The sequence below is a fragment of the Medicago sativa genome, chromosome 5 (assembly GCF_051527215.1).
Source record: "Medicago sativa cultivar Bolivia chromosome 5, Bolivia_mono, whole genome shotgun sequence".
NCBI classification, from domain to species: domain Eukaryota; kingdom Viridiplantae; phylum Streptophyta; class Magnoliopsida; order Fabales; family Fabaceae; genus Medicago; species Medicago sativa.
In genome coordinates, this window is record NC_140753.1 from 20,644,623 (window position 1) to 20,668,167 (window position 23,545).

Sequence of the window (23,545 nt, forward strand, 5' to 3'; positions counted from 1 at the left end):
AACCACACAACACCCACTCATCACATTCAGCATAATAACAGGAGAGTTTAGTTTACCATTTATGCTTGACTATGACCGGAAAATTGTTCATTCAACATCCGTATCATGATCTTTTTTTTTTTGAAAGGAATCCGTATCATGATCTTGTTTCAGAGTATTAGTACTTCATATATTCGACCATCCTCAACACTTTACATGTACATATATTGGAACAGAAAACAACGTTTAACTACAAACGTAAGATTTGAAATCAGAGTTGCCAATACGAAGATATTGTCAACAAAATCAAATCATTTGTACTTAATACAAATAAAACTAATAGACCTCGAACATCTCGTTGTCCAGTCTCCGCAGAACCTCAAACCGCACCATCTAGCCCAAAGCTATTCTGCACATTCACGCCTGTCTTAGATACTTTGGCAATTAAGCCTAAATTTAAACTTTGAGATAAGTAGCAAATAAGTGTGCGTGCTATAAGTAACTTTCTTTTGGGCAAAAGCGAAAGGGTAAAGGGCCAAATACGTACGTATGTATTGATGCTATACATAATACAAAAGTAGTTGCATGAATATCAGAAATTCATTACATATTTACATGGATAGTGGGAGCCAATCATTATTTTCTTTGACATAATAAAGTGGTGGGTCAGCACTTTGCTACATTCCTCGTACTGTTTATCATTGCAGTCATCACTAGAAGTTGTCACAACTTCAAGATTCAAATCATCTACCCCCTCCAATCCAATAACAACGATTTTCCGTAAAATACCCTCAACCCCCCTCTCAAAAAAATCCCAGATCTATTTAGACGCTTTGATCACCCTTTCTATATAACAGGCTACATATGCAAATCTTCCACAATACATTTCTGGCCAATACTGTTCAAAAATTTAAAATATGAGGGGTAGATGGCAAATAACGAGGATTTTCAATCGACTTATGTGCAACGAAAACAACTTCTGAACAATTTTAAATTTTAATTCATCCAATAAGATTAAAAATAAAAATAAAAATTAACAGAAAACAAACAGCTCACCTCACTGAGTGCCTGTCTCATCCTTGTCACTCGTCTGTGGAGGGTACTGCCTGGTTGATGACGGTGAGTAACCAGGTTGACTTGGTGAGTAACCGGTACTGGGACTGCAAACAGTCAAATAGGAAATTAAGAAAAATGTAACATGCTCAGTTATATGCCTTCATTACCATTTAGCATTGAAATAATCATCCATGAGTAACATACCTAAATTGCAGTGAACTTGGGCTATAGTCCGGACTGGTACCAGAATTATATGGGCTAGAAAAATGCACAAATACGAGTAAATCACACAGAAAACCATTATATTATCTTAATCTTTAATTACAAATTACAAATGAAAAGAAGAAGAAACCTTCAAACCCAAGTATAAGACTGAAAAGTGAAGGAAATGAGTCTCAAGTTTCTGAGATATCTTCACGCATTTACAAATTTCATATATCACATTGGTGCTAAAAGAAACTATAAATACCCAGAGGATGACTCACGTGTGGCTCGGAGACGTGGGACTATATGCACTTGATGGAGACAATCTCGGACTGCTGGGAGAATATGCCAATGAAGGACTATATGTTGCAGACTGTGGATTGTAACTTGGGGAAGCATGACTATATGATGATGATGATGATGATGTAGGACTATATGAGGGAGATGTCGGGCTGTAAGAGGGTGACATGGGGCAGTAGGAAGGCGATGTTGGACTATAGGAAGGTGATGTTGGACTATATGATGGAGAAGTAGGACTATAGGCAGGTAAAGTGGGGCTGCATGCTGGAGATGTTGGGCTGTAAGCAGGTGAAGCGAGGCTATAGCTGGGAGATGTAGGGCCGTGGCTGGGAGAAGGTAGACTATAGCTGGGGGATGAAGGGCAGTAACTGGATGATGTGGGAGAGTAGAACGGACTTGTAGGTGAATTAGCTAGGCTCGTATTACTATATCCAGGAGAGATAGAAGAGCACCCAGGTGATGCGGGGATGTACCCTGGGCATGTAAGGCTGTATCCAGGCGATGATGGAATATAGCCTGGTGATAATGGACTGTAACCAGGAGATGAAGTAGGAGAAAATGCCATATCACCACCATATGGTGAAAACTGCTCATCGTTACTAGGAGACAGCTGGAGATTTGGGCTCAACAAATAATTTGGAGACATCAAGCCTTCGTGATATGGAGTAGCAGATATTGGGGAACAGTCAGGTGTCATTCCAAAATCAAGATCTTTCATACAGCTAGGTAGCTGAAGCTCCACATCACCCTTTAGCAACTCATCAATAAGTAACTGGGTATCTTCATCTATTATGCCTATCGGGTCTGGTTGACCTAACATGATATTTTTCAGTTACACCCATCAAGTAATCAGTCTCAGCATATACCGCAGTATCAAAAAGAATATCAATGGTCTTTACAAATGAGCATATAAGAAGCTGAATTTGAAGAAATAGGATAAAAAATCTAACCTTCCAATGAACCATCGACAAGGTCGTTAAGCAATAATGCTTCTGCCATTTTGAGAGTACTACCATCTTGGCACTTCTTGCTCTGAGACGGTGAAATAGCTGACTGCGAACACGTTATTTCTTAACATAAAGAACAGATGCATGTCAGTTCTCAGTTTAAATATAACAAAGTGAATGAATGCAATGCAGATAAAATCTAAAATTTAGAAAAGTAAAGAAAATATACCAGACAATCCAGATTGTAACGGCCTTTTAGAATTTGATGTCGAAGCAAATAAAGCATTGTTATATTTTGAAACTGGAACAACAAATTCTGACACGCATGCTCTGCAAATAAGCAGAAACAGACATTACACTCAAGAAAAGTATATCCTAATCCAAAAGTTTGTATTTGTTATACTATAAATTAACCTTGGTTAGGCAAGGCTTAGACCAAATTAAATATACCTTGGATAGTATACAACAGGAAACAAAGTTCGATTAGCAGCAACAGCATCAATGGGCATATTATTAGCATTAAGGACTGATGATGGCAATGATATACGATGACTATTAGCACGCCTGACCCCAACTAGCAATTGTGATTTCTCATCCCTGTAACAATTGACATTTCATATCTTCAGTACAAAGAAAGTTTCAAAAGTCTTAACCTAATGGAATGATTTCTCAACTTACCTTAAATAATTTTCACAAAATCTTGATTATATTTTGTAATGGCACATTGGTCACAGTGGTATTCGATAAAAAAAAAATCAAAACAGCCTGAACATCGCATGACTAAACTATTCCTCGTGTACAGGAGACTAGATCCCCTTTCAGATTCTGAAATGATACCAACCACCTTGGAGAAAATACTCCTGCCTTGCATTTTCGTGAAACATACGCTTAAAGAATGTTTTAGGACAAGCCAAATCCTTATTCATTTTTTCTCTCATAAAACCCTCTAAAATTGATCTATAAGCTACTCGATCAAGATAGAACCCCTTTTTCTTTATCATCTTAGAGTAACCCAAAACTGATTAATTGTACCCCTATTCCCTCAAATCCTAAAAATTAAGTTACCACAAACCATTCTCTCTTACTAACCCAGTTGAAAAAGCAAGAAACTTTATGTGGGTCTTTATTGAGTGTGCATCTTCAACATAATTATTTTTCTGATTATGCTTAATCAATTTAGAATATTTGGTCAACTCTACATATCACAAATTAATTGTAATTAACTGTACAAATTGAATGTTAGCATGATTTCAGCTAGTGATTCTAGGAAGTAACATTCAGAGTTTGATGTATATATACCAGTATGTGTATCAATACAAAGCAAGAGATTTTCTCCAATTGAGTCTCTTTATGGAGCTATTCCTGGTCTCAAATATAGTTGTCTCGTTTTCATGGCTGAAGAAATAGTCAAGAAGGCAGACATCAACAAGGAAACCGTCAATGAAGACGGCAAGAATAAGGAAACTGTCGGTGGAAGGAGAACAAGAAAAACCATCTCTCCATACGACATAACCCCAAATGATAATCCAGGAAGTGTGGTGACAAAAGTCCAACTAAAAGGTGAAAATTACAATGAATGGGCACGTTCATTTAGAACTGCGTTGAGAGCCAGAAAGAAATTTGGCTTTGTAGACGGAACAATCCAGAAACCAGATGAAGGGTCGCCGGATCTTGAAGATTGGTGGATCAACAACTCATTGTTGGTATCATGGATGATGAATACCATTGAACCGTCGCTGCGTTCCACCATGTCACACATGGATGCGGCGTCAGAACTGTGGATTGACATCAAAGAGAGGTTCTCGGTGGTCAATGGTCCGCGGATCCAGCAATTGATGGCAGAACTTGCAGACTGCAAGCAGAAGGGATCTACTATTGTGACCTATTTTGGTAAACTGAAGAAGATATGGGAGGAACTAGCAAATTATGAGCAGATACCATCTTGCAAGTGCGGTCTGTGCACTTGTAATATAGGGTCTGTGCTGGAAAAGAAGCGTGAAGAAGAAAGGGTGCATCAGTTCCTTATAGGACTTGACGACGCCACCTATCACCTATGGTACAGTGAGATCAAATTTGCTCACTCAAGATCCCTTACCAACACTTAACAGAGTTTACTCTGTCCTAGTGCAAGAAGAACGCGTGCGTACCATAACTTGTGGAAAAGAAGAGACTGGAGAGGTAATGAGTTTTGCTGTTCAGGTTGGAAATAGGACTCGGGGAAAAATCAAAGGGAGAGACAAGACCATGGTGTGCATTCACTGCAACCGTTCAGGACATGACCCAGATAGCTGCTTCCAATTGATAGGCTATCTCGAATGGTGGGGAGAGCGACCACGCAATGCTGGACAAGGAGCCAAGCGAGGGAAAGGATGGACAACCTCAGGAGGCAGAGGACGTGGAGGTACAATTAAAGCTAATGTGGTGCAGGCAACAAGTGCGAACAATGCTGAAAATGTCAATGGTCTCAATAGTGAGCAGTGGGAAGTGCTTCTTAACCTTGTGAACAATGTTAAGATGGGAGCTACTGAAAAACTCTCTGGTAAGAATTTATCAATACAATGGATAATTGATACAGGAGCCACCCATCACATGACTGGACAACTAAATTGCCTGTCTAAATTACAAGATGTCAAGCCTTGTCCTGTGAGCCTTCCAAACGGGAAACACATGATTGCTACAAAGGAAGGAACGGTGGTGCTTTGTGACTCATTGAGTCTGACCAATGTGCTTTATATGCCTAACTTGCATTACAACTTAATATCAGTGTCTCAGTTACTTGATAATACCAATCTTGTTGTTCAGTTTACTAAGAAATTTTGTGTTGTACAGGACCCCATGTCGAGGATGCTGATTGGAGTGGGTGAACAAAGGGAAGGGCTCTACTACTTTCAAACTGTGGGTGGTGCAGCAGTGTTGCAAGCTGGAGGATCAAGGTCTTTTGATTTGTGGCACAAGAGGTTGGGGCATCCGTCGTCTAAGGTTGTAGAGCTTGTTCCAAACATTGATTCTGGTAGGAGTAGTAGCCTATGTAATCGAACCTGTGATGTTTGTCTTAGAGCAAAACAAACACGAGAAAGTTTTCCTTCAAGTAGTAGCCTATGTAATCGAACCTGTGAAGTTTTTCAAATGATTCACTGTGACTTATGGGGACCTTATTGAATCCCGTCTCATTGTGGTGCACGATATTTTTTAACTATTGTTGATGACTGCTCAAGAGCAGTATGGCTTTATCTCTTAACCACTAAGAAGGAAATAACTCTAAATTTACGAAATTTCATAACTATGGTGGAACGACAATTCAGTAAGAAAGTAAAAATTGTGTGTAGTGACAACGGCACCGAATTCAAATGTTTGAGCTCCTATTTCCAAGAACTTGGTATTGTTCATGAAACATCTTGTTCGGGAACACCCCAACAGAACGGACGGGTGGAAAGGAATCATAGACATATACTTAATGTAGCTCTTGCACTACGTTTTCAAGCTAATCTACCTATTGAATTTTGGAGAGAATGTATTTTAACTGCAGGATATTTAATCAACCGCATTCCGTCACTTGTTTTGCATGGAAAAACGCCTTATGAAATTTTGCATGGTCACTTGAACACATATGAGTGTTTGGATGCCTTTGTTACGTACACAATCGGAATCCAAAGGGGACAAATTTGCTACTCGCAGCAGGAAGTGTATTTTTGTGGGATATCCATATGGGAAGAAAGGATGGAGAGTGTATGACATAGAGTTAGGAGTTTTTGTAGTATCCCGAGACGTTGTGTTCAATGAGGAAGAATTCCCATATCAAGCCACTAGCTTGGGAGAGCAGATTTTTGCTTCACCTGCACTTGAAACAAGTGTTATGATAGAGGACGACATCAATGGTCAAAGTGGCACGACCATTGATCATCTGCCTGTACCTCTTACTGATGATGTTTCCGTGGTAGCTAGAGATGTGGGGTCCGATGAGTCTGATCAAATGAGTAAAGATAAAGAAGATGCCTCTGCTGAAACAGAAAGAATAGAGGTTGTTGATGCATTTACAGTTGAGCCAGATGTAGCGAATGTAAGTGGGGGTTCCAATGATATATCATCTAATGAATGTTTGGGAAAAGGCCAACGGAAGAAATTCCCATCTATTCGTCTGCAAGGATATGTGGCAAACACAGTTTGTAAGTCGAGCCCCTCTCAAAGTTTATCCATCCTTTCTCATGCCTGAGGTACGCAATATCCAATAGTCAATTATGTGAATTGTGATAATTTTTTTGTGAAACATAGGCAGTTTTTAGCAGCTATAACAACAAACACAGAACCTCAAACGTTTGCTCAAGCGGCAAAATATGAAAGGTGGCGTCAGGCAATGTAAGACGAGATTCGAGCCCAATTGAGTCGCTTTAGTCTTTATTGAAATGATTCAAAATCTAAACAACAGTTTCATGGGCCAAAGATGGGTGACATATTTTCTATTTCATGTTCTAACTTTTGAGATCGAACATTGGTCAAAACAAGCTATGCAACAGAGAGAAGTGAGAAACATGGTGGTTCTTAGTTTCAAGCGACGAGTTAAGGAATTTGAGGTTGCTAACAATTACTTTTAACCCCAAGTGAAACCCCGGTTTTTGAGAAATGCATTCCCACTAGCACCATCAGGATAATTCAATCATGTGAGCCTCTCCCTATTTTTATTTTTTATTTTTTTACTATTATTAATTACCAATTTGACCAAATCAATTGAGGACACATCATCAAAAATTGTCATATCAGCAAAAGGTTGATATTCTAAAATCATGCAATTGAAAAAACTAGGTGACCAAAAGTGTAACAAGGATTTTACTAGAAAATTGCAACTAGTGTAAGCACTAAATAATCACCTGATAAAAATAACAGAATCTCCTGCTTCGAGTCCTTTAGTGCTAACAAAGTCATTCCAGCCTTTACCAAGAACGTGTCTCCTTGGGCTACCTGCATAAAAAATTCAAAGAAAACAAAACTGACCATAGTAAAATAAAAGAATACACTTCTCAAAAGATAAAATATAAAGCATGCAGTCAACTTAATGTCATTAAACCCGCCACATGAAAACATTTGTATTACTTTACACCAGAAGGAATAGAATTGATCTGCAAAAGCATCCTCACCACTATATTGATGTTCAAATTTCCAGGTATTGTGATGCAAATCTTTGAATGTCAAACTCTGGGCTGCTGGTTGAAGTGTGTGATCCTGAAATTAATGAATTAAACGGGTATTATAAAAATGGAAATGTATTTATAAAAATACATCATTAATGTTGATGTTTTAAAAATAAGGCTCAAGGCTTAAATGCACTTTTCGTCCTCCCAATTTTAACTTAATCGAATTTTTTATCCCCCATTTCTAATCCAATGAATGACAAACAACTAACCTTGTAGTGTCCAACAACTATCATCATCTAATCCAATGAATGAAAAACAACTAACAAAATAAGTGTGAGACGCTAAATATTCCAACCATGTTATCTCACCAACAATTAGTGACAATCGTGTGAGAGCTTCATGTATCACTTTCTTACTCCCACCCTTTTGTTGGGTTTTAAGCAAACCAAACAATAGAAAAACAGAAGGTAACAAACAAGCAGACAAAAGGACTTCTTGAGAGTGTATAATTGATTTGCAACAACCAATAATAAGGCTCTTAATTATCTCCATTATTCTCATCGTCAACAAGAGAGTAGCTGGATCCAAAATTGGAAGGCTCAGAGCTTCACCAATTCTAGCAGTTGTAACACTCATTAAGTAGATGATTTTTTTACTATTGCTTCCCTCACTTGAATGACTTGAAAGGGTCAGAATTTAGCATATATTGGTGCCACAAACATTGAGTGCATCCCAATTCCCACAAGTGCCCACTGGAACAGCTCCTGCCTCATGAAAAGGTACTCCACGTGTGTTGCAATAATTATAAGTGTCATAGCAAAAACATAGACTTCAGTTGTAGACTTGATTTCACCATTGAGGTCTTCAAGAAAGTTCACACAAAGAGCGACACTTTTGCCAGCCTTATAATGGTCCCTTACTTAACCTTAGCACCTTCTGATTCAAGCTTACTTGTAAAGGTTGGAAGAAGAAAAAAAAAACCACATTGGCATTGTCAATGATAGAAAACAGTGGAATGTACTCGTGGTTTGAACAATATTTTGTGCCCAAAGATAGTAATGAACTTATCCATATTGTAAAAGGAAGAATGTTGTGAGTACTAATATTACTACGGCCTTGGAAATTTTCACAACAAACAATTGGTAGTATCATTGAGATAGGTAGTATCATTACACACCCCTCAAACAGTTGCAGCCAAAGTAATTCCTCTCTTCACCAAAACTTCATTTATAAACCTCAAATTAGCATCGGAAACATCCTTTTTTAATCGCAACAATCATTATCACACTTCATCTTCAACACAAGTGAAAGGATGTTATTGATTTCATCTTTATTGGGTTTTGGGTCATCGAGAATTCAACTTGGGTTCCAAATTTTTTTACCCTTTGCATGAGAATCACACATTGAGAATGGTACAAAGAGTAGACACTTTTTTTCTGTTGTGTCTAATTGTGTTGGTCCTTTCACTTGTACAAGCTTTAAGGGTTCGAATTATGGAAAAAATTTCAAGTTAATTTGAGGATGAAGTGTGATAATGATTTTTCAGCTCCAGCTTATTGATTTCATCTTTCATCACTTTAATTTTTGAGCCCAAGTTATGAGTGTGGTCTTTATGTCAGACTTTGAGTCTATCTTTGATTTGCTTAAACTTTTCCTTTAATACATACATTCCCCATCTTTCCACTTTTAAATCCCAGCACTGATTTTTGACAAAAGTATGGTACCCCTCTACGTCCTTCCAAAGCCAGAAAGGTTCCTTTGCTCCCCCATGTAACAAAATCCCTTTCTTCCTATCTACCTTATCAACCACCATATTAAAATTAGAACCAGACCTTACCTGATTTTGATGTTTTCCTTTCCTTTGTTTCCTTTCGTTTTTTATGATGTTTGCGATCCTTCTCCTCCTTCTATCTTTATATGTTTGAATCGGTTGCCCTCCATGATTTGAAATGGTTCTTGGATTATTGGCATTGATAAAAGATTCTTCATGCCTTGGTGCTTCACGATAGGATGCATCACTTTCCTTTGTTGTTGTGTGTTGTGGGAGTCCATTTTGCACTCTCTATGTTCTATTTGCAGGTGGAAATCTCGATACGGTCAAAGAAGTAAAAGTGGCTTTAGGTGTTTGGTCTTATATCTTTGGGTCTAAATTTGTACATTGCTTTTCACTTTGACTGGAGAGGGTGGAATATGATGTATTGGAATAGGAGCACATTACCTGGAGTTATATTTTTGTTTATTGTATTTCTATCTTTGTTTCTAAATCATGTGCACCTTTTGCTTGGCTTGGTGTTTTAATAAAATTTCTTTGGTTTCAAACAAAAAAAAAATGGTTTGGTGTTTTAATAAAAAAAACTAATTATTAGTATAAATGATATGGAAAATGTAAAAATCAACATCCAAAATCGACATCCATACCACATCATTGTAAAAATCAAAACCCAAAATCGACATGCATATTAAAAGAAAGTGATAAATCACCAAAATTGATAGATTACAAAAAAAAACTGATAAATGTAAAATAGGAGGACCAAAATAGTGATTTATAAAACAGAGAATTAAAATCCCTATTAAGTTAAAATAGAGCCACTAAGGACATATTAAAAAAAAATGTTAACGAGGGTCTCCGGGACATTCTTTAAGATCTTTAAAAGGTAATTTTTTTTTGGATTTTTTTGTAATGCATTGGAAATTGAAACATTTGACTTTTTTATGGAATAATTTCTCATTTTATAATGCTTAAAGAATGCCCCGATATCACTCGTTAACAAGACCCTAAAAAAATTATTTAAAAAAAAAAATTAACAACATTATTCTCTAAATTACTTAAACTACTAACGTACCAACGGTGGAAAGAGGTGCTTGGCCATGGTTTGCGGCACCAATAATCTCCCACTATGTTTCTTGATGTCACTAGTAGATAAAATTTTGCAGAAGGGATCCTTTCTGGCTTTGGTCTTTGGCCCACTTGATGGTGCTGGAAAGAAGTCTTTGTCCTAAACGACAAAAATAATTGTAAACTCTCGCCAAAAGTGGGACGTTACACTCAAAGTAATAAGAATATCTTTCGTTTGATACTTACATATTGCATTGGTTGGAGGGTCATCTGCGCATAAATTTCTTCTGTTTCTTTGTGTGCCTGCCATAAGAGACATCAAAAGGTTTTGAAAGTGTTAGCATACCATAATTTGGAATTGAAATGTATAGTGAACTAGAAAATAGGCTAACTCTAATAAGACGGGCTCACATGAAGTGTCAGACTTTTAACTTGACAGAGGAGCTGAGATGGAAGATCAAGATAACTGGGAACCGATGTGGTTAGAGCAGCCATCTGCTCTAAATACCCCTTAGGAAAGAAATATACAATACTGTCCACTTCAGGCAGAGATACTAGTGGACCCGCACAAGCATGCCATAACTCTGGATTCACTGTATGTGTGCCCCCTGAAAATGTGTAAATAATATTAATCACATGGAACAATCTTCTTTTTTTCCTTTTCTTTTAAAACAAAAACAAGTGAGAATGAAGAGACTCACTAAGAATACAATGAAAGTATAAGAGTGAATTGTCTCAAGATGTGTGTATAATTAATATTTCTCATGGTAAAATGATAACTTTTAAAGTGCATATTATTTCTCATACGGGATTGTAACTACACAATCCAAATCCATGTTTGGTTTTAAGTTGACAGAAATTAATTTTGAGAAAATTGATTTTGTAAAATTAATTTGTGTTTGAATGTAAAAGTGAGTTGAACTATAAATGTGTTAAAATCAATTCTAAAATTGAAAGTTACAAATCATACTTCAAATAGAATATATTCTAGAAACAAAATCAAACATGTTTGAAAGCAACCATACATACAAGAACTAATTCCACACCTCTATAATCAATTTTGACGTCTCTAAAAGTGGAACCAAACATACATTAAATAGGGTTAGTGGACACAAAAATATCGAGCTATGAGTTTTCTTACTACAAAAGCCATTCATGCCTGAAGTTCCTTAAATGAAATTCAATATTTCCACACATAACTATGCAAGGGCAACTCTTGTTTGTTTTGAGGCACTTAGAAAATCAGGGAAAATTACCCTGACTTTCCCTAAAATCTTTTTAAACGATACAAACACCCCCCTTTATTTTTTAAACCCTCATTAAATTCTCTTAAAATAGACAAACACCTCTTTTATACTCCCTCCGTCCCTTAATGTAACCCCCCTTTGCATTTTTCACATTTCTTAAGAAAAGTTGTCAGTGTAATTAATGTGTCTGTTTTGTGTATTAATATTACCAAATTGTCCTTTGTTTGTATGTGTATTAAATTTGACTTTTCATATTTCAAGATAAGTTAGTAGTATTAATTAGGGGTATGTTTAGGAAAAAAGTAATAAATGCATCTAGTAATTTGAAAAGGGGGTTACATTTAGGGACTAAAATAAAATCAAATGGGTGGTTACATTAAAGGACGGAGGGAGTAATTTGATGAACCTTAGACACTCGCTTGCTCGCAACTTTGTTGTTAGACAGTCGCTTGCTCGCAACTTTGTTACACCTTAATTACTTGTTAACCGGCTTGGCATGTTTATTATTTCATTGTTATTTTAATTTAATGTTTGCAATCTCAAACATCGCGATTCAAGTATTCGACATTTGTGTCGTCGATGTTTAGTGTTCAGTACAAACAAAGGAAAGAGATCTATGAGGATTGTGAATGCCACTCAATCCAAATCATGTTCTCAAAACATCAAAAAAGATGATTGACACGCTAAAACTAACCTTCAAATTTCAACCCCCAATTGGTAAAAAAAAAAAAATCAACACCCAAATCGACATAATAAAAAAAATAATTGTTTTAGGTATTTTATAATTGAAATGAAATGGAACGGAATGTAAATTTTTTTTTGAATCGGCAAATATTATTAAACGTCATCCCCGCAAGATGCAAGGTATGGACGAAACAAAATACAAATGGTACCGCATATAGACGGTACACCATAACCACCTAAAAAACACCCATGAAGATAATCCTACCAAAACACATCACCACCTAAAACATATTCCAAAAAAAAACAAGCACCGTAAACACGGTATCAGGAACGGAATGTAATAGATTACATTCCACTGATTTAGGTATTTTATAAAGTAATATAACAAACCTTCACTTCATTATTTGAAAAGCTAATGAATAAAGAGAAAATCTTGTGTGGACCAGGACCAAGAATTTTGGTTTGGTCACACACACAAAAATTTGTCTTCTCTCTCTTCTCTTCTCTCTTCTCCATTTTCTCTCTCTTCTCTCTTCTCTCTCTTCTCTCTTCTCTCTTTGTGTGTGACCAAACCAAAATTCTTGGTCCTGGTCCACACAAGTGTTTCTCATGAATAAAATGATATACAATATTTTATTCCAGTTATAATACATTTCTGTAGTATCAGCCTATGAGGCACTACACATCAAGTTCTTAGGTTCTTTCAAAAAAAAAGTTCTTCGGTTGCTGAATAATCAACATATGTGTGTATGTATATATATATGAAGCCCTTTTTCAAAAAATACATATTCCTGCACATATATAGGCAATGGAGGACTACTAATTACTGACGTAAAGAAAAACTAGTATGTCTACAGTGGAAATTTTTTGACCTTAGATACGCATACATATCACAAATTCACAATCACAATACAGTTCTCAACTCTCATCAATCCAGATCAAAAAAGGCACTAAATTTCCCTCAAACTCCGAAAACAAAACACTAATCAAACCATAAAATCTACACCCCGGTGATAACAGTGGGATTGGATACAGAGTTTCCAGAAAAACTACACCTCAGTATACACAACAACCAACAAATTTCTAGGGTTCCAACATCCAACAATGAAACAAATCACACACTATCTTCACCAAACACCCATGAAAAGAAGGTCATAGATGGGAGAAGATGGATAATGGAATATTTAAGTTTCTTGTGTAGAAAATCAGGTCTCGAAAAAAAATATCAAACAAACAAAAACAAAATCAAACTAAAACATTAAGTGTAGCGTACCATGTTCATGTTGATTCATTTTGACAAAGGAATGTTGTTTGTAGTTCTTCTTTGGATCAACGAACTTGTTTTTGTGATTTTATGAACACTTATATATATATAGACTTAACAAACAAGTATTGTAACAACTTTCTTTTTCAAAGCTCTGAAAACTAATCTTATCGCTACCAATCAAGCAATGCAATGCAATAATCATTACTTTTTCATTTTTTTTTTTTTGCTCTGAAAACTAATCATTACTTTTTCATTACCTGTAATCTCTCAATACACTAATACCATGTGACTACTCAATTATAACACTCATATATATCCTATAGACTTACGGAGATAACTTGCTAAAAATATACATAAACATTCTTTTCAATAAACTTGTGGCATGCACCCCATTTTGAGGGTCTTGAACATAATTTTTATAGAGTTTATGCTATTAAAAAAAATTAAGATTTTTATGGCACTTTCTTAGTGTAACAAATTATAATTATTATTTTCAATGACACCGATAAGGGTCTTGTTAACCGGTGCCCCTGGGGCACTGGTTAAGGAATCCAAAAAAGAAAATTTTGAGAAATTGATTACACAACTTCGAATACAAAAGTTGCTATATTTGCTCCCTTAACCAGTGCCTCGGGGACATTGGTTAACATTTTCCTATAATAAATATACCATAAATTCTTGTGTTTTTGAACGACACCAATAATAATACCTCAGGCTCGATGGTCATATTGTTTACACAACCCTTCGCCTTAATTAATAATCATGATTTTCTTAAATAATTTTTTGAAACAAAAAATTGATCACTGATTAGGTTCACATGACCCTGACCCCGATAATCATATTTTTTTTTTCTTTTTTTTAAGGGAACATATTTCATTCTATTTTGCATACATTGAATTTTTTTTAAGGTAAATAGTCATTTTTTTCCTAAACGTGTAACGAATAGGCACAATAGTCTCTCAGTCTATCAAAATTCTAAAATTATTAATGATTATGCATTTTGTTAGTCAAAATAGTCTATGACATTGAAATAGTTTCTCAATGCTGACGATAACGTTTTTTTATAAGGATTGAAATGATAGTAAGTAAATAAATACTATAAGGACTGATATGATAGTATTAACAAAACATTTTAATATTAGAGATTATGTTTACAGGTCACAATTCGAGACTATTTTCCTTAAAATTTTGATAAATTGAAAAACTATTATGCTCTATTATGCCTACTTATTACATATTTAAAAACAAAATAAATATTTATTTAATTTATTCATGGGTGAGAGAGGGGTGGTGGGGAGAGTGGTAACAAAAAATTAAAATAAATGCCACAAAGTATATATAAAGGGTATGAGAGAAAATATGTGTAATATATAAACCGTTACTGACAAAGATGTTGATCCCTTGACCAAAAGAAAGAGAATGTTCATTGGTCCCCACTTGGATTCTCTGCCTACGCTCACCAGTTTACCGTACATATCTGTCAACCTCATTGACGCGCTATAACCATAAAAATACTACTACTCCCTCCTTCTGACATGAGATTATTAATTAACTAAAGAGCACACCTAGATACAATTGTGACATGTGTCTATGTGGTCTCCACACACATAAAATTTACATTCATACACTCTCGCACATTCTCATATAAGAATGGTACATAGTGTGTATGTAAAAAGGGATGTCCATGAAACATTATCCTTAATTAAATTCATGTTACTAGTTGTTTTGTTCTTGTTTTAAAGAGTTCAACTGCACTATGATGATTGATTTTATTGTCATATGATGTAAAAAAAAAGAGTTCAACTGCAAAACTTACAAACAATCAGTGTTCCAAAAAGAAAAAGAAACTCATGTGCGTTGATATTAAATATCATACTAGTAATTTTTTTATCGTTTTAGTTATACGTACAGGACAATCATTGATTTTTTTTTTTAAGGAAAACAAAAAAGAGGCACAAAAAGAACGTCAAATATTCAATCTCACACCCAAACCCTCATCTAAGACAAAAGTCATTATGTTACAAAAAAAATACTGTAAAAACTGTCATTAACGCGTCACCAATTCATGAATACCATGCATGGAGTACGGTTCTTTGATGCAGTTGGTTGCCAGAGAAATTAACCAATCATTATCCGTTGTGTATGAATAGTTTTGACTGACGTTCCATCAATACATTAACTAGTACTCCCTCCGTTTCAAAATGAGTGTCACTTTAACAAAAATAATTTGTTTCAAAATGAATGTCATTCTCACTTTTCAATGTACTATTAATTACTTTTTTCCAATAGTATCCTTAATTATTATTATCCGCACAACTTCCAAAGTATAATTTTGTACTTTAATTTATAATGATGACAAATGCACCAATATCTAACGAGGTTATTTTGGTAAAAATATCATATCTTTAGACAACATTGTTTCATTTCTTAATTTATGTGCAATTGACTAAAGGGACACTCATTTTGAAACGAAGGGAGTATTTTTTTCTTTTATTAATATCTTTTTCTTTTATTTTTTGAAACAGGTAGTATTATCTTTTTGTAAACTTTTTTATCACTCTTTTATTTTAAAAAATACTCTTTTATCACTCTTTCACGAGATTAAAAAAATCAAACATAATCTTTTGAAATCTAATCAATAAATAAGAGTATTTTGAAATATAATAATTCTCTCCCCTCTCTCTAAAAAAATTAAGGGTTAAATATGTTTTTGGTCCTTATAAATATGTCAACTTTTCGTTTTAGTCCCTCTAAAATTTTCCTTAGACTTTTGTCCTTAAAAAATTTTCACTTTTGGTCCCTCTTTTAAAGTAAACTCATATGTAAAATTCATATTTTTGAATAAAATTTTGTAGAAAAACTCATAATATTATAAGAATGTCTCTCAAAAAAATTAGAATTTTTTAACAAAAACATGAATTTAATATGAATTTTTATATCTGGAGATGCTTTAGGAGAGAATTTAGAACTAAACGAAACCCATCTACAAAGAACCATACTGTTGGGGTGAAGATCCTCTCCATTTAGAAAATAAATGGAAGTATGCAATTTGGAGAGAGATTGACACATAAAATAGGTAGTGGGTCCTACCATAAAGTGGGTCCCACCATGATTAATTACTTTTGACTTTTTATGTGTCTTTATCTTTTCAAATGGTAGAAATGGAGAGGATAATAAATGGAGAGGATCTTCACCCATACTGTTGATGCCAATTTGCAAACTGAACTGGGTTTTTATACACATTTCATGACCTAACTTTTAGACTAAAGTACATACTGGGTTTTTTATGCTTTCAAACAGATGAAAAATCTTGTTTGAAAGCAATGTTCTTGTGTAAACTGTCAAAGAAAAATATAATTGTTTTTTAGCTTTAAAAGCAAAAATCGTAGAACAAAGTTATGGTTATTCTTGTTTTGTATTCTGTTCTCAATAACAAATGCATCTTCTCCAGCCCTCTATCAAGTTCACTGTCACGTTCACCTAGAGAACCACCACTCATGTTCAATCCATGAACCATCAAACCACGTCAATTAAACTACGACATATGGAGTTTTCATTGAGTAAATGATGAAGGAGAGTGAGGTGTGGGAGATGAAATTAAATTAAGTTTTTATTTCTTTATTTTGAATTACAAGTTTTCTTAACATAACGGTTGATGAAATATTATGGATTACTTTGCAAAGGTTAAAATATATGTTTAGTCTCTGCGAATATAGTGGAACTCAGTCTTAGGGTGTGTTTGATTTGCAATAAAATGAGGTAACAGACAGGGAAAAAAAATATTCGTCTCATGTTTGGTTTGAAAGTTGACCATGAGATTGGACAAAAAGGGGTTGGACAAAAATCCAATTTTTTTACGTAAACCATGGTACAAAAATTTGTTGAATTCTGCTCTTTACCCAAATGGTTTTGCTCATTCCCAAAGTAAAAGACCAAATTGCCCCTACGCATGTTAAGTCACGCTAGTGCAAATGTTAATGTATGTTAACTCACGGTACTTAGGTTAACATGCGCTAGTGTTATTTGTAGAAAACTTAGCGTATGTTAACATGCGCTAGTGTAATATGTAACGTGAGTTAACTCACGTTCCCATTTGCACCAGCGTGAGTTAGCTCACGTTCATAGCAGAAACAGAAACTGCATTAAATGTAGTGCAGTAACAGAACAAACTTTTGAAAAGTCTAGAAAGACCCATAATCACGCCACATTCATAACTTAACCAAATTATGCAAGTTTAAGAAGTTTATCGGATAACACGACATAATCGATCAAAATTACGCAAAAACATTGTTTTTCTCACAATCACATAATCACACATAAACGATCAAAACAGTCCAAATTTCACAAATTCGCCGGTAATAACTCGTAATAATTTAAACACACTTAATGACACGTAAACGATCCAAAATAATTCATTTCATATATTTATATAATATTAGTTACATATTGGACATAAATATTCAAATTACACAACCGGCCACCAAAAAAATATGTCGGGGTGTAATACCACCAAAAAATAGGACGAACACTGACTGACCCAAAAGTGTCATAACCTATCTAACTAGACTAGTGATAGTGCATAATCTTTGTCTTCATCCATGACTTCGATCTCTTGATTTGGCTTTTCCGGAGTGTCCAAAGTAATAGGATTGTCCTCATTTGTTGGTTTCTTTGGCGGCTTCGGCTCCTTAGACATGAGCTCATCGAATGCGGCGTTTCTATCCAAAAACTCAAAAAGCCATTGCTCCGCCTCACGAATCTTGTGAGTCATCCACTCCTTAGGAGGAGGTGGTAGCGGACAATCTTCTTTCAACTTCACATGAAGAAAGTGGTCGTGAATCAAGCAAAGGCACATTATGTTGGAATGTGGCTTAAGTGGTGGAGCACTCTGGATTGGAAAATATGTCTCACATGAACCACCCATTTCGGGAAAAGCCAATAGAACAACCGCTCTATTGTAGCAACTAGCAATAATGTGACCCATATCCGGAGTGGTCAACCACTTCTCTGGAGGCGCAATACCACTTTTACTTGTTGGAGGGTGTACACCATCCAAGATAAGTTTGTAACGGCTCTCGGTAGCATATATCGGCAAGTAGTCACTCTTGTGAGTTTTCAACTCATTAATAAGTGCATGACGAACCAAAACATGATCTTCCTCATTCAATCCCATGTGCCTAGCTACGACCCGGAAACCACAATTATCATCCCCTCTAACATTCACAATGTCTTCAACGTAAGGTCTCATGAGATTTGGAATTTGTGAAATGTATGGTATTTGCAAATAAGGTTGTTTTTTTTTTAAGTAGGAGTCGAAGTTTGTGAGCGGGAGCAAGTGCTAAGACGTGAACCTTTAGTCTTTTGAGCATTACTCTTCGCATGTGAGCATTGACTATTGGGATTTTGAGCATCAATAGTCTCCCACCTAGAGGGGATTCGACCGGTGGACCTCGTTTTTGGTGTAGACTTCACCCTTTTAGGTGCCCCCTTGGTGGCCACTTTTCTCGGAGGTGGCTTCAACATTGTTTCCTCCAGAAATCTTAGTTCACGCAACTTGTATTTGATGAAGAGTTTCATCTTGTAAGGGGACCTCTTGATACGCTCTTGAATGGCGTCCCATTCCTCCGTAACGGAAAAATTGGCATCAACCTCTTCTCCAATTACACTTAACCTTCGCCAATGAGGGTGTATTTCATCCAAAAGAATAGGCAATTTTTTCTTTCTCTTCTCGGCAAGAATACAAGCACAAGGCAACCCAAACGTTGCCATTTGCACACAACCACAATCTTCTTTAGCAAAGCTGAATCTCCTAGAGCGTTCATATTCTTCATCGATGAAACCCAAAACGGCCTTAGAGACATACCCCTCCAACTCCGAGAATAATTTGTTTTTTTTGTATATGTGTACCATGACGATTATGCTCCTCCCAAAACTCCCTTGGATCTCACCAAATTGGTTTTTCAACATTTTGTCAATTTCATCCCAACATGATGCCAAATCTCCCACACTACTCCTCAAGTATCTTTTCAATTGTGCATGAGCCGATTCAACAATGTTGGTACTTCTACACCGTAAATGCAAGTATTTATTTGTCCATGCCCTCACAAAATGCTTCTTAAGGGGCAAAACGGTTTCCTCGACATATTTAACAAACAATGGAAATGGTCCGCATACCTCATCTTTGAATGTCAACCATGCAATTGAAAATGAATCCTCCTTAGGAGAGTTAACCACATCAGCTTTTAGGCTATTTTTTAAATGTGCGGGTAAATCTTTCAGTGGTACGGAGTCAAATGCTGCAAAATACATTTTTAATCGAAATTTTTAGCAAAAAACTTGCCCTCACTATTTTCTTAACAAGCTCACAATGCTTGTCATCATCCGATCCTTTCGCATCTTTGTCAACAACTTTTCCTTTTCCTTTCGAAGGCATGGCATTGAGTCTACAATCCGTGATGCACCTAGCTTTGACATCCTTCCCAATATGAAAATAGCAAAGTACATGGTCCGTTTTAGGGAGAACTTCAGCAACGACTTTCATCAAAGCGGGGTCCCTATCTGTAACACCCCGTTTTCCCAACATAAAAATTTCTTAATAAAAATCAGAGTTTAACAACTTAAACGGAATGCTACACTTCTTAAAAATCATAAATGGAATAAATGATAATTTATCCTTCAAAATCCAACAATGTAATATCTAAAACTTCGCAGCGGAAATTATTTCAACATCTTACAACTCTTTGACTTAGACCGACATTTACATCTTAAATAAGATCAACGGCAACATATGCAGCACTTATAAAGTCACATCACATCAGCATCATAACTTAACAGTATCAAATGATAATAATAGCATCTTAAGCATCACATCAACATAAGCATCATAATAACACATAATGCATATACGATTATATATATCATCAGTAACAACATTAAATCATCTTATAACAACTTCACAGATCATCATTAATATTATATTCAAACATCAACAATTCATCATATAACATCGTATTCAAACATCAACAATTCATCATATATCATCGTATTCAAGTATCAACAATTCATCATGCATCTTTGTAAGAACATAAATAATCATGCACAACATATTTTCATGTCAAACCAAGGCTACTGGAAATATATCATAATTATCAACAACTTTCATGTTTACAACAAAGATCAATTCAAAACAGAAACATATGAACAAAACGCAAAAACATGAAACAGAGAATGCTGTCACTGTGCAATTTTGCTAAGACCTCCTTGTAGAATTTTCATCATAACTCAAAGACCAGACATCATTTTCACGTCAAACCAAAGCCACTGGAAAACTAACAAAATTATCTAAAACTTTCATGTTTACGCCTAAGACCAATTCTGTACCGATCAATACCAGTTTTCATTTTAAATTCGGAAAAGTTGTGCTAAAAGTATATAAAAATTCACTGTGACCTACATGCAGTAATTTGACCATAACTCAAGTTCTATAAATCCTTTTGAAGTCAAACCAACGGCATTAGAAAGCTAACATCCATACCTACAACTTTCGTGTTTACATAAAGCCAATTCAAAACTGAGATGTGTGAAAAAGATGCAAAAACATGAAACAGATAATGCTGTCAGAGATAGCTCTCGGGAAAACTCCATTTTTCATCCGAAAATCCCAATTTTGAATCCCCTAAGCCCAAATTTGGTCCCAAGGTTTGTTTAAATGTTTCTAAACATGAAAAGACACCCAAATCCATATAAAACTTGAACTAAAACACCCTTTCAACAAAAATCACCATTTGACCCATTTTTCATGAAAACCTTCAAGAACAACATAAATTCACTTCAAGCTCTATGATTATGATTACCCATGGATTATCTAAGGTCTGTACACAATTTCTACATCAATCTAACAACTTCTCATCATCTAATCGTTAATTCTCTCTCAGAACCCTAATTCGCAAATTCTCACAAACTAATCCTAGAACATGTTAATTTCAAATTCAGAATTACAACTTAATATTACCGAATGATAGTCTCACCATTACCTTAGAATTATCTATTGGCAGCCCTTCTCTTGGTTCTTCTCTTCTCTTGTTCTCTTCTCTCTAAACCTTGTTTTCTCCAAATCCTTGTTTTTTTTGCATATGTTAGTCTTTCAACCTAATATCTTCTCTATTTATAATACTAACTTCTCTTCTTAAATCTAATTAGGCCAAATAAATCTCTTCTTTCTATTTCAGCCCCCAAATCTACTTATTCTAATAATTATATTTCTCCACTAAATATATTCTTCCACTAAATATATTCTCTACTAATAAATATATTTCTACACCAGATAACATATATATTTCCACACAAAATAACAATATATTTCTACACCAAATAACATATATATTTCCACACAAAATAACAAATATATTTCTACACCAAATAACATATATATTATACTAGTAAATACCAACGTATAACATAATAAAATATCACTCATCAAAATAAGTCGACTAAATTATAAAAAGACATCTAATCTCAATAAAATAATAAATAATAAAAGTAGGGCGTTACATTATCGGTGACAATCACCTTAGGCATGTTGTGTTTTGAGGTCAAAAGACCAACCAACATCTCAAGTGTCCATATGAAGTTATTCTCCCTTTCAAAAGAAAGAAAGGCAAACACAACCGAATAGGTCGATTTGGTAGAGGTGACACCAACAATCTCAAATAAAGGCATTCGGTATGTATTGGTTTTGTAGGTGGAGTCCACGATCAAAACGGTGGGAAAAGTGTTGAGCATATCAATTGAATCCGGATGAGCAAAGAATAAATCTTCAAGAGTGGTTTCCTCGCTATTTGCTCTTGTGAAATAGACATACTGATGCTTCTCCAACTTTGTAATCAAGTATTGCAACTTGGTCTTGTCCTTTCTTTGCCCCTTGCGCCATCTAGTTCGTGCATAATACACTTGCTTGATGAGTGTGTCACTTTCTTTGTTTTTTCCTTCAAATACGTGAGAATATTCCTAGGCTTTGCCAAGCTCTTTGTCATGTCGATAACTCTTTGCTTCTCCTCCCCTTTTAGTCAACCCGCAAGAAGGTGGCCAGATAACTTTGGTGCCAAGTCATGGTTGTGAATTCCACAAAGCATTGCAATCCACCAATCTTGAGTATTTTTTTTTATCAAAGAAGCATTTCAACCTAAAAGGACAATTACATTTCCTTGTGCTCGTGCCTTCAAGCTTTGGTTTCTTCCTCGTCTTAGGTGGCTTGTATTCACCACTCCTCTCACATTGCATCGTCATGTATGGCGATATTGTACTAGATTTATCTATAGAAATAGTAAATCCTGCCCTAGCCGCTTGTCGACGAACCCAACCAAGTATTCTTCTCGATCTTTCCATCTTTCATTTGTTGTAAAAAATGACCTGTTGTTTACTTGAATAACACGAACACCGGTAGGTACCGGTTTAGGCTTCTCTTCAAAGTTACAGGTAGGTACCGGTTTTGCTTGATTGTGAACTATGTGAGCTTCAACTTGAAAAGGAATTTTCACTTTAAATCATTGGTTAGTTTGCCTTCGCCGGAACCTACGCCTACGCCGGAGGCTTTGTTTTTGCCCGGTTTCGGCTCAACGCCATCCTCCGCCACATTTTCAACTATGCCACTCAATGTTTACTCAATAAAAAAAACAAAGAAAAAAAATAAATAAATGACTTGTGCGGCAAGCAAAGCAAGTAAAAAAAGTGGCGCATAATTTCAAAATTTGGGCAACACAGTAGCGTGAGTTAACTTACGCTAGTGTTATCTTCCTGCGCAAGTTAACTCACGCAGCCCATACAACTAGCGTGAGTTAACTCACGCTGAGCGCTACGCCTACTGAAATTAAAAACGAAACTACCAGCAAAACCAGGAAAAA

General features: G+C 35.5%; 3 protein-coding genes across 3 annotated transcripts; all 3 read right to left on the reverse strand.

The window, feature by feature from the left end:
• On the reverse strand, positions 1-10,943 carry LOC146920910 (uncharacterized). The gene is made up of 13 exons (XM_085711219.1): positions 10,860-10,943; positions 10,695-10,751; positions 10,456-10,608; positions 9,450-9,674; positions 7,616-7,700; positions 7,349-7,439; positions 2,937-3,083; positions 2,716-2,816; positions 2,490-2,609; positions 1,521-2,352; positions 1,240-1,293; positions 1,036-1,139; positions 1-388 (listed from the first exon to the last, which is right to left on the reverse strand). Exons 1-12 carry the CDS (start codon positions 10,941-10,943, stop codon positions 1,037-1,039), a joined length of 2,052 nt encoding a protein of 683 aa, XP_085567345.1. The 3' UTR covers positions 1-388; position 1,036.
• Positions 10,944-18,207: 7,264 nt separating this feature from the next.
• LOC146920911 (uncharacterized) lies at positions 18,208-18,894 on the reverse strand. Its single transcript, XM_085711220.1, has one exon. It carries the CDS (start codon positions 18,892-18,894, stop codon positions 18,208-18,210), a length of 687 nt encoding a protein of 228 aa, XP_085567346.1.
• Positions 18,895-18,947: 53 nt separating this feature from the next.
• On the reverse strand, positions 18,948-22,575 carry LOC146920912 (uncharacterized). Its single transcript, XM_085711221.1, has 3 exons — positions 22,507-22,575; positions 20,013-20,121; positions 18,948-19,942 (listed from the first exon to the last, which is right to left on the reverse strand). Exons 1-3 carry the CDS (start codon positions 22,573-22,575, stop codon positions 18,948-18,950), a joined length of 1,173 nt encoding a protein of 390 aa, XP_085567347.1.
• Between the last annotated feature and the right edge of the window lie 970 nt (positions 22,576-23,545).